The sequence below is a fragment of the Pristiophorus japonicus genome, chromosome 9, assembly GCF_044704955.1.
Source record: "Pristiophorus japonicus isolate sPriJap1 chromosome 9, sPriJap1.hap1, whole genome shotgun sequence".
Classification (NCBI taxonomy): Eukaryota; Metazoa; Chordata; class Chondrichthyes; family Pristiophoridae; genus Pristiophorus; species Pristiophorus japonicus.
In genome coordinates this window covers 117,844,183-117,856,240 of record NC_091985.1, presented here as the reverse complement: position 1 = coordinate 117,856,240, position 12,058 = coordinate 117,844,183, and the positions used below count along the sequence as shown (strand labels likewise).

The 12,058-nt window shown below is 46.7% G+C and overlaps 1 protein-coding gene across 9 annotated transcripts in view; it reads left to right on the top strand.

Moving 5' to 3' along the window:
• wdpcp (WD repeat containing planar cell polarity effector) overlaps positions 1–12,058 on the top strand; it is a 363,747-nt gene that overhangs the window by 169,147 nt on the left and 182,542 nt on the right. For all 9 annotated transcript variants that reach the window (XR_011595032.1, XM_070889746.1, XM_070889749.1 and 6 more), the window contains one exon: positions 4,323–4,386. Coding sequence is in view for 8 of the 9 variants with exons in the window: in XM_070889746.1 (XP_070745847.1) it covers positions 4,323–4,386 (64 nt within the window). In the remaining variant the exon portion in view is untranslated. The remainder of the gene's footprint in view (positions 1–4,322; positions 4,387–12,058) is intronic.

The window sequence follows — 12,058 nt, the reverse complement described above, 5'->3', positions numbered from 1 at the left end:
GTTTAGGGAACAAGCTTAATGGGGGAAGTGGAAAGACTGGTCAGCAAGTCCAAATTAAAGGTAAGTGGCTGTGTATGGGGAGAAATAATATTCCAGCCTTTACAAGGCTTCCAAATGAATTTTAGATAATGTCAGTCTTAGCCAAGGCAGTGGAGAGGGATCAATGTCAGGCATTAATGAAGTGAAAGGAGAGAGTAATGTGGAGGCACATGATAGATTCTTTGAGGACGTGATGGAGTAAAACAGCACCTGCTTGATGGATGACAAGTGGATGTGCAGCCACATGAGGTGGGTGCAAGGAGGGTTGCCTCTTTGACACTTCAGGACATCCACCCCAGTGGATAGTACTATAACCATCCAGGCAGCTGGTGGTAACAAGACTATGTGCTAGGTACACTACTCGCAGGACCTAGGAACAGATACAGAAAAAGGCGGCACACTTAAAGAAATCTGACAAGTGCAGTATTACCATATATTTCAAAAACAGCCCAGATAGCATTGCACAATGTGTTGACTGTCAGCCTATTCCACTCTTCCACTTTTACTGCTCACCCGTGCAAGCATCACATGACAGCACTTTCATTGCTATCCATACCTCAGTAGGGTAAACTTTCAAGATGCAACATACAGTTCGAAATCTTGCCATACTCCCATCTTCAAAAGCCATAACATCTCAACTCTTTGTGCATCATGCAGCTAGGTTGTTTTACAGTCACTTACAGACACCCAGGTTGGCATACAAGTTTTGCATGTTTATCACTACTCATCTATTCTTTCAGCTTCCAGCATCTTCTGGATACCTTTCCGTTTCCACAACAAAAGGGCACCTTGAGAGTACCATCTCAAACTGTAGCAAGGCCTCCCTGATCAAGATTAGGTGGTAAACAACACCACTCTGACATGTCCAAGTCTCCTTGGCAATGTCTGGACACTCCTGCCTGAGTAATGGTGGGTCTGTGCAGCTTGTCTCAGGTACAGGCAGACCTCCCTCTGATCATAGAATGACATAGGGACCAAAATTGTCCCTTTGCACAGTGCCAGTTAGCGCCGCTGGGCAGCATTACTAGTGTGCTAATGAGTTAGCACACGGGCGGGTCAGCCACATCGACAGCGACTCGAGTAGATTTGCCCTGGGGGCTCAGCTGGCGAAATGTGGTTTGCGCCGTACTCCGCAATTAGCGCACCAAGGTCAGCGTGGGGGGTGATGCTAATGACAGCTTCTTGATGTGAGAATCTGTGGTGGCTGTGGCGCCCCGGCCGCCCTTAAGGGGGAGATGGTAATGCAGCCGCTGCCATCTTTTTTCTGTCGGCCGACTTTTCAGTTGGCCTAACGATGGCGGCCGCTTGTGTGCCCGGGCCGCCAACATGCAGCCTGGCATTTCCTCTTGGGTGCCAGGCCGCTGGTCAAGCCGACACCCTCCCTGATGGCCCAGTGGATGCCACTAAAGAGGCTACAGAGTTTGCAGTGGCCCTCCCCTTTGAAAGAAGGAGAGGGACATTGTGAGGCGGCAGGATGACACGGCACATCCACATCACACTGATGTGCTGAGTGCTGCGCTGAGTGTCACGTCCCGTGAGCGCCACGAGAATGCTCCATTACCGCAGCAGCAAGTTTTTTAACTCCAAGAGCCCAAATTTGCGTCGGTGCCAGCACTTTCTGCGCGGCAAAACAAGCTAATTTGAATTATGCGCTGTAAACCCAGCTCGAGGCAAATTCAGCCCCATAGTATTTACAGCACAGAAACATGCTGGTGTTTATGCTCCACATGAGCCTCCTCCCACCCTACTTCATCCTATCAGCATATCCTTCTATTCCTTTATCCCCTCATGTACTTATCTATCCCCATTAAATCCATCCATGCTATTCGCCTCAATTACTCCTTGTGGTAGCAAGTTCAACATTCTAACCACTCTCTCAGTAAAGAGTTTCTCCTGAATTCTTTATTGGTGACTACATTTTGCCTTGTCCAGTGCTTGACCTCAATACCCAATTTTCCCCTGTGCCCCAAAGGTCTGGTGTGCTTGCACATAATCTCCCCTTAAACTCCTGATTGGTTGCAACATCAGTTTCTGCTATATGTCTCCAGTAAAAATGAACCTTTCTGAAGAAGGGCAGAGGTGCATCACCCTGATCTCCAAACTATTAGCCCACCATCCAAAAATCTAGAGAAAATTCATGCAATTTAGAAAAGTCTTCTAAACAAATACAGTTAGTTTGGACACAGACCATAACTATCAAAAATGAGCAATTTCATAATAATAGGACAAGGCTGATGGAGCTGATTGGAATCCTATAAGACATTTTTTTCTTTTTTTATAATGTTTTTATTGTATTTTTCTCACATGTCTCCTTGAGTGTTGCTCATATCGAAACAATCATTTTTAGTCTTTACAACAGAATGCTCCAAGCTAACTTTTCCTTAACTGCTGTCAATGTGTTCAATTATTAGCAAAGAGAAAGAAAGATCAAACTTGCACTTACGCAGTGCTTTTCTTGTCCTTGGGATGTTCCTAAGTGTTTCAGGAGTGTAAACACTGTTGCTTTGTAGAAAAAGACTCTATTCTAATGTGAAAAGTTGGTTTCTTCCAGCAAAAAAGTAGAAACAACATTGGAAATGCCTGTGTCAAATTAATTTATATCTCATAATTGTTAGAATATAGCAATGTTGCATAATGACCCACATGTGATTGAAGCTTGCTATAATGTGTTGATTACTGTCACTCAAGTTAGCTACTCAGAACATCCTTTTGCAAATGTTAGACATTGTAAAAGAATGAGCAACACCTGGGAGGAACAGGAGAATATATAAATAAAAACTTTTCCATCCAATGTCACAAAAATAAAAGATTCTCCACTTGTAACCTTTTACCGCAAGAAACATTTGTGCCACACAAGTGCTTGACATTCAATTCCGTTACCACAGTCAAATCACTCACCATCAACATCCTGGGAGTCACCATTGACCAAATAATTACTGGACCAGCCACATAAATGCCATGGCTACTAGAGCAGGACAGAGGCTGGGTATTCTGCGGCGAGTGACTCACCAGTCCTGAATCCCCAAAGCCTCTCCACACACAAGGCACAAGTCAGGGGTGTGATTGAATACACTCCACTTGCCTGGATGAGTGCAGCTGCAACAACACTCAAAAAGCTAGAAACCATCCAGGACAAATCAGCCCATTTGATCAGAACCCCATCTACCAATTTAAACAGTGTGTACCATATGCAACAGCAAAAAGGTACAGATGCTGGAAATCTGAAATAAAAACAGAAAATGCTGGAAATACTCAGCAGGTCAGGCAACATTTATTAGTAGAGAAATGGGGTTAAAGTTTCAGAAAGTTCTGACGCAGGGTTATCGTTAACTCTGTTTCTCTCTCCACAGATGCTGCCTAACCGACTGAGTATTTCCAGCATTTTCTGTTAATTTTTCGGATGTACCATCTATATGATGTTTGACAGATGGTTCAGTGAAAGCAGGAGGCTTCACTTGCACCTGGGAGGACTGTCTTGAAGGTCCAAGCCAGTGAATGGCCTGGATCCTTGAAGAAAAAGATAATTCTTCATAAATTTTCTCCCTCCTTACAAAAGAGACCAATGGGAGCATTCTGAAGAGGCTTCCAGGGGGCCTTGGCAGCTCACCAGCCCTCACCACAGTTTGTAGCCTTGGGGTAGACAGGTATTGGAGATGGGCCTCGTGCTGGGGCAGGGCTCGGGCTTGCACTCGGGCAGGGCTCGTGTTTGGGCTCGGACAGGTCTCGGGCTCAGGATCATGCTCAGGCAGGGCTCTGGTTCGGGCTCAGGCAGGGTTCGGGCAGGGCTCGGGCAGGGCTCGGACTCGAGCAAGGCTCGGACTCGGACTCGGGCAGGGCTTGGGTTCAGGCAGGGCTCAGGCTCCGATCCCAAGCTCAGGTAGTGCTAATGAAGCGACTTACACTGGGATGCGACCCCCTGAGTATTTCGATCCCCTTATGTCCACACACCATAGCCCAATTATCTCCTGCCCTCCAATTTTGCTTCACCTGAAAGCTACACTTGGTTTTGACTCCCTCTCCCCATTTTCATTTCCATTGAAGTTGAAATCGAGAGCAAGGTTTAGTGGGAGGCCAAGCCGATATCACATGTTTCACACTACCGCCAAAATTCAACATACCACCTGTGTGCAATGCCACAGGGCATGAAATATGTTTACTTTAAATACTAAACTATTCTGTTGTTAACTATGTCATAAAACTATAACTTGATGTACCTAACTTTCTTGAATGTTGATGAAATTCTACACAGCTAGCATTTCTAATAGTTTGCACTATTTTGACAGGTACCAGAGGTTTGAGAAGGCCTTTCTGCTGGCAGTAGATATAGGTTCGCGAGACCTGTTCATGGTGAGTAATTTCCTGTAAATTTCTATGTCATCTATTAGTTACAGATCTGGTGCTGTTGTCAACATTTGTGCTTTTTGAAGCAGATCAGTGTCAACTGCAGCTTCAGACAGGCAGTAGGACAGGCACACTTGCATACACCCAGTCTTTATGAAATTGGTCAATAGTTCCACTGTATCCTTTTGACTTGTTGACATTTTCTCACCTTGGCCTTGGGCCTGTTTTGTATTTTGCAGATAACAATTTAAACATTTTGGACTTTTATCTTTTTTGTGGGTAATACACGTAGATGACACCTTTCAGTCTAATAGAATTAATATTTCTAATCCATTTCCTAAAGAAGTACAACTGCAGCAACCAAAATACAGGGGTAGAGCGTGCTTAGGAAACTGAAGGTTTTTCAATATGTCACTCTGGCAAATTATAAAAGCTTCTGCAGGGACTCTTCAAACAAGAAAGCTAAAGTACAAACTCAAAAGCTTTGACATTTAACCCTTTTTTTGGCCCTCCCATTTAATTAGCTACAGAAGTAAAATTAACCTGCGCAGAAAGTCTTATGTGAAGCCCAGCATGTGGTCCTTGTTTCCAGAGATCTTGGACCACAATGCCACAGTGAGGATGGATGGACAAAGCTGATAGCACTTTCCTAAGTCTCACAGCATGTTTCTTCTGTGCAGAAGCTTTGATTGTATATAAAAGCATGAAAAGAAAAGGCCGTGTTTGGCAGGGGGGAATCTGTGCAAGTGTCTGTTGTTACATAACAAAGACATTCTATAGCATTTCTGCAATTTTAGAAAAAATGTTACTGTTAATTCTACAATGTTATAAAGTTATCCTGGATATCTCAAGGAACGGACCACTTCAAAGAGAATACCATTAAATCTCTGTCAATTGTTCTGTGATTATTTTTAAAACTACCATTCAACAAAGTATAAAGTACTTTTGTCATTGTAACTACCTGCACTCAAAAGATGTCCTGATGGCTTCCCGCTTCGAAAGTAAGGCAGCTTGCTGTTGGTATCACAACACCAACAGCACACCACAATTTGAAAGGGTTATTTAAACATTAATTTTGATTTGTTTTTTGTAATTTATTCAGTTTATTGCCCCTTTACTCTCTGGGAGTTCTCTTGCATCACTTGCCTTTAAACTAAAAGGATAGGCTGGGGATCTGCTGCTCAGCATCTGCCATATCACTTTAAACCTAGCCACTAGTTGGCATGAATGATTCAGCCTGTGTGATTTGTGTTTTAATTTGACCTCCTTGTCTGTGAGAAAGTTGTAATCTTTAATCCAAGTGGCATGGTTGAAATTAGGAACTTGGTATGTAGGTAATGATAGGTCGGAATCTGCTACCCTTCCACCTCATTAAAAAAAATGTAAACTGATTGTCTGCTAAGACTACATAAATTTGTTTTATTTCAGCACCTTTCCACATGCTGAAATCAAGACAGCTATAAGATTATAACTCTTCTTTCTTATTAACTTAGCTTTTTTATATACAATCATAATTAGATTAAAAGGCAAAGTAACTAGCTTAGCTAACATAGGACTAGGTTAGATAGACAGTTGAAGGAAAGAGGTATAAAGAGATATGGGGTTAGGGCATGCACATGGAATTAGGTCTTGGGTGAAGGATAAACATGAACATAGACATGTTGCTTGTGTCTGTGTTGTGAGTAGCAGGCCATCTGTGCATTGCTATTTCCAAACTTCCATAACCTTAAAATGTCCAAGATTGATGCTCAGTTTGAATGCTGTATTGTCTATGCTGATAAGATACTACAACAACAACAACAACCTGTATTTATATAGCACCTTTAAAGTAGTAAAACATCCTAAGGTGCTTCACAGGAGTGGCATGAAACAAAATTTGACACTGAGCCACTTAAGGAGAAATTGGGACAGATGACCAAACGCTTGGTCAAAGAGGTAGGTTTTAAGGAGCGTCTTAAAGGAGGAGAGAGAGGTTTAGCAAGGCAAATCCAGAGCTTGGGGCCGAGACAGCTGAAGACATGGCCAAAATTAGACGAGTGCAGATATCACTAGGTGCAGGCAGGTGGGGGGCTTGTGGAGCTGGAGGAGATTACAGAGATAGAGAGGGGCGAGGCCATTGAGGGATTTGAAAACAAGGCTGAGAATTTTAAAATCGAGACATTGCTTAACCGGGAGCCAGTGCAGGTCAGCAAGCACAGGGGTCATGGATGAACTTGGTGGGAGTTAGGACATGGGCAACCGATTTCTAGATGACCTCAAGTTTACATAGATGAGTGCATAAGGCCAGCCAGGAGTGTGTTGGAATAGTTAAAGGTCATCATCAAGGGCAGTCCCTCAGAGTCGAGGATGTCTTGCTCGTTCTCAGGTGACTGAGGAGTCCAGTGCAGGACCTGCAGTCTCTGCCACAGGTGGGGCAGATAGTGACCAAAGGAAAGGGTGGTCGGGGAGCCTGGGTTGACGCACGCTCCTTCCGCTGTCTACGCTTGGTTTCTGCTTGTTCTCGGCGATGGGACTCGAGGTGCTCAGCGCATTCCCAGATGCTCTTCCTCCACTTTTGGCTGTCTTGGGCCAGGGATTCCCAGGAGTCAGTGGGGATGTTGCACTTTGTCAAGGAGGCTTTGAGAGTGTCCTTGAAACGTTTTCTCTGCCCACCTGGGGCTCGCTTGCCATGACGAAGCTCTGCTTGCTTTGGAAGTCTCATGTCGGGCATGCGGACGATGTGGCTTGCCCAACAGAGCTGCTTGAGCGTGGTCAGTGCTTCGATGCTGGGGATGTTGGCCTGAGCGAGAACACTGACGTTGGTGTGTCTATCCTCCCAGTGGATTTGCAGGATCTTGCGGAGGTAGCGCTGGTGGTACTTCCCCAGTGCTTTGAGGTGACTGCTGTATATAGTCCACGTCTCTGAGCCATATAGGAGGGCGGGTATCACTACTGCCCCGCAGACCATGAGCTTGGTATCGGGTTTGAGGTCCTGGTCTTCAAACACTCTTCCTCAGGCGACCGAAGGCTGCGCTGGCGCACTGAAGGCGGTGTTAGCCCTTGTCGTCAATGTCTGCTTTTGCTGACAGTAGGCTCCTGAGCAATGGAAAATGATCCACGTTGTCCAAGGCCTCGTCGTGGATTTTGATAATCCGGGTGGGGTGGGGGGGGGGAGGCGCGGGCGGCAGTGCTGTGTGGCGGGATCAGGTTGGTAGAGGACCTTTGTCTTTTATGGATGTTTAGCATAAGGCCCGTGCTCTCGTAAGCTTCAGTGAAGATGTTGACGATGACTTGGGGTCCGGCCTCCGAGTGTGCGCAGACGCAAGCGTCGTCTGCATAGTGTAGTTCAATGACAGAGGATGGGACGAGGTTGGATTTGACCTGGAGGCGGCAGAGGTTGAACATATTCCCATCTGTTCTATAATTTAGCTCCACTCTGGCAGGAAGCTTGCTATGGGTGAGATGTAGCATTGCAGTAAGGAAGATCGAAAAGAGCGTTGGTGCGATGACGCAGCCCTGCTTGATCCCGGTCCGGATGTGGATTGGGTCTGTGGTGGATCCATTGGTCAGGATCACGGCTTGATGTCATCGTGGAGCAGACAGAGGATGGTGACAAACTTTTGAGGGCAGCCGAAACAGAGGAGGGCGCACAATAATCCCTCGCGGTTGACAGTGTCAAAGGCCTTTGTGAGGTCAAAGAAGGCCATGTATAAGGGTTAGTGCTGTTCCCTGCATTTCTCTTGTAGTTGTCGCGTATTGAAGATCATGTTCGTTGTACCCCTCAATGGATGGAATCCGCATTGCAACTCTGGGAGGAGCTCTTCAGCCACAGGGAGAAGACAATTGAGGAGGATTCTTGCAATGATGTTCTCTGTGGCCGACAGCAGGGAGACTCCTCTGTAGTTACCACAGTCAGACTTGTTCCCTTTTTTGAAGATGGTCATGATTACAGTGTCCCTGAGATCTCCTGGCATGCTCTCCTCCTTCCAGATAAGAGAAATTAGGTCATGTATTCGTACCAAAAGTGCTTCGCCGCCATGCTTTAGTGCTTTGGCAGGAATTCCATCTGCTCCTGTTACCTTGTTATTCTTCAGCTGACGGATGGCCTTTTCTACCTCATGCCGGGATGGGTTTGTGCTGAGATGGTGGCGGGTAGCATGCTGCGACATGGAGTCGAGGACACTCGCGTCGAAGACAGAGTCTTGGTTAAGGAGATCTTTGAAATGCTCCTTCCAACGGGCACTGACTGCCTCTCTGTCCTTGATGCGTACCTCACCGTTCTTGGCCAGCAGTGGGTAGGACCTTGAGTGCTTGGTGGTCTTGACTGCACTGAAGAATCCACGCACATCATGGTTGTCGGCTAACTGTTGGACCTCCTGTGCTTTTTCCGCCCACCATCTGATTTTTATGTCGTGGGTTTTTTGTTGGACCTCAACCTTCAGCCATCTGTAGAGCTGCTTTCTTGCTCTCGTGTTGGGTTGCTGATTTAAGTTCAGAAATGCCTTGCGCTTGCGGCTAATTAGCTCCTGGATCTCCTGGTCATTCTCGTCGAACCAGTCTTGGTGTTTCCTGGTCAAGTTACCACTGAGCATCTCTTCGCAGGTGGTGATTATGGAGGCCTTGAGGGCAGACCAGGCGCTATGAACAATCTGCTTCTCTGGGTTATCTAGGGTCGCCAGTCTAGAGGTAACAAAGGCATGGATGAGAGTTTCAGCAGTAGATGAGCTGAGGCAAGGGCGGAGACAAGCGATATTACGGAGATGGAAATAGGCGGTCTTAGTTATGGCGCGGATATGTGGTCGGAAGCTCATTTCAGGGTTGTATATGACACCAAATTGCGAACAGTCCGGTTCAGCCTCAAACCGATGCTAGGGAGAGCAATGGAATCAGTGGCTAGAAAACGGAGTTTGTGGCGTGGACTGAAAACAACGGCTTTGTCTTCCTAATTAGAGAAAATTTCTGCTCATCCAGAACTGGATGCCGAACAATCAGTCTGACAGTGGAGGGGTCGAGAGAAGTGGCGGTGGGTTAGAGCTGGGTGTCGTGGAAACTGATGCTGTGTTTATAGACGTTGTCGCCTAGGGGCAGCATGTAGGTGAGAAATAGGAAGGGGCCAAGGATATGTCCTTGGGGTCACTAAAGGTAACGATGTGGGAGAGGGAAGGAAAGCCATTGCAGGTGATTCTCTGGTTACGATTAAATAGCTAAGAATTGAACCAGGCGAGTGCAGTCCCACCCAGCTGGATAACGGTGGAGAGGCATTGGAGAAGGATGGAGTGGTCAACTGTTTCAAAAGCTACAGACTGGTCAAGAAGGACGAGAAGAGATAGTTTACCTTTGTCACATAGGATGTCATTTGTGACTTCGATAAGAGCCGTTTCGGTACTGTAGCAGGAGCGGAAACCTGATTGGAGAGATTTAAACATGGAGTTCCGGGAAAGATGGGCAGGGATTTGGGAGGCGACTACACATTCAAGGACTTTGAGAGGAAAGGGAGGTTGGAGATGGGGCGGTAGTTTGTAAGGATGGAGAGGGTCAAGGGTTGTTTTTTTGAGGAGTGGGGTGATGATCGCAGATTTGAAGGAGAGGGGGACAGTACCTCAGGAGAGAGAACCATTAACACCATCAACTAATATGGGATCCAAAAAAGAAGTTGGGTAGCCACCAGAATAGTGGGAATAGGGTTGAAGGAGCAGGAAGTGGTACTCATGGACAAGATGAGCGCAGAGAGGTCTTAAGGGGAGATCGGAGAGAAACTGCAGAAAGATGGGAGTTCAGGCCTAGGGCAGGGGGCAACCCCAAAAGAAGTTTGGCCTGGTGGGCTAGGGGAAGGAAGGGAAGTGGCAGAAGCAGCTGATCAGATGGTCTCAATCTTGGAGACAAAGAGGTCCATGAGCTCTTCGCACTTGTTGGAGATGAGGGTGGAGGAGACAGTGGAGAGGGGTTTAAGAAGACGATTTGCAGTAAAGAAAAGAAGCTGGTGGTTATCTTTGCATTCCAGAATGATCCTGGAATAGTGAGTAGTTTTGGCAGGCATGAGCACGACCTGATAATGCTTTGTAGTCCAGCCAGATCTGGCGGTGAATGGCTAAACCAGTTGTCCACCATATCTATTCAAGTCTGTGTCCCTTGAACTTAAGGGAGAGAAGCTGAGGGCTGTACCTGGGGAATGGCCAGGGTGAGGGAGAGTAATGGTTTTAAAAGGGACTAGGGCATCAAAGGTGGTGGTGAGCACATGGTTGAGCAGATCAGTAGCTGCAGAAATGTCCTGGTTGGGATTTCATAAGTGCAGTTGTAAGTGAGTTGTGAGAAAGCTTTTTCCAGAGGCGGCCACAGAAGGAAGTAGGGTTGCGGGGTGGGGAAAGGGGGAAAGGGGGAATGGGTGGAAAACGATAAAAGGAAGTGATCAGAGATGGCTTTATCTGTGATTGATACGACGGGAGTAGCGTGGCCACAAGAGATGGCAAGGTCGAGGTGATGGCCATGAATATGGGTTGAGGGGGCATTTATGTGGAGGGAGAGAGGGGTAGTGAACTCAGAGGAGAGAGAGTATGATGAATTGAGATGGAGATTGAAATCACCGAGGATGAGAAGTTACTTGGTGCTGAGGAAGGAAAGCAATGAATATATCTCAGCGATAAAAATGTTATTGTATTTGGGTGGGTGGTAGAGAATGAGAATATTAAATGCGAGGGGAGAGGTGTGGAACATGGCGAGATGCTCAAAGGAGGAGAAAGTGCCAGAGGAGTAGTAGGATAGACCAGGTGTCATTTGGTGATGAGAGCCACATTGCCACCACGGCAGTCTGAGCGGGGCAAGTGGTGGAAAGTATAGTCAGGGGGAGAGGCTTAATTTACAAGTAAGGTGTCATCACCTGCGAAGAGACGCTCAGTCACTCAACCAAGAAACACCAGGATTGGTTTGATGAGAATGGCCAGGAGATCCAAGAGCTAGTAAATCGCAAGTGCAGGGCATTTCTGAACCTAAAACACAACACAACTCAGGAACAGCAAAGCAGCTTTACAGACGGCTTAAAGCCAAGGTCCAACAAAAAACCCACGACCTAAAGAATAGGGGGTGGGTCGAGAAAGCACAGTCGATTCAGCAGCTGGCCGACAGCCATGATGTGCAAGGATTCTTCACCGCAGTCAAGGCCACCTACGGCCCAAGCACCCAAGGCCCCATCCCGCTACTGACCAAGAATGGGGAGACACTAATCAAGGACACCGAGGCTATTATGTATGGAGAGAGTCAGACCAGACTGAACACTGTGAGCGCAAAGTAAAGTGTGATCTTAGTCTTTTAATGCAGCTCTCCAACCTGTGAGGCCTCTTTAAATACCTGTGCTCCCAAGGGATATGGGATCCCTTGGGACTCTAGGGGATGAACCCTTTGGTGGCTGTACAGAGTAAATGCAAGTTTACATATATAACAATAGTCCCCCCCCCCCTCAAAGTCAATAGTGTAACTATTTACAATGTGAGTCGATCTGGGGCCCTTCTTGCCCTAGTTGATCGTCTCGGTGTGAAAGCTGGTATTGTTGGATCATTTGTTGGGCCCTCGCTGGGCTGCTGTGCAGCTGGCCTTGCTGGGCTGCCTGGTGTGTTGGGTCCTGCTGGGCTGCTGTGGATGATGGGTTCTGCTTCGTGGTCAACCGTGGTGCCACTGGTGTGTATGTTGGGTGATCAAAAAAGGTAGG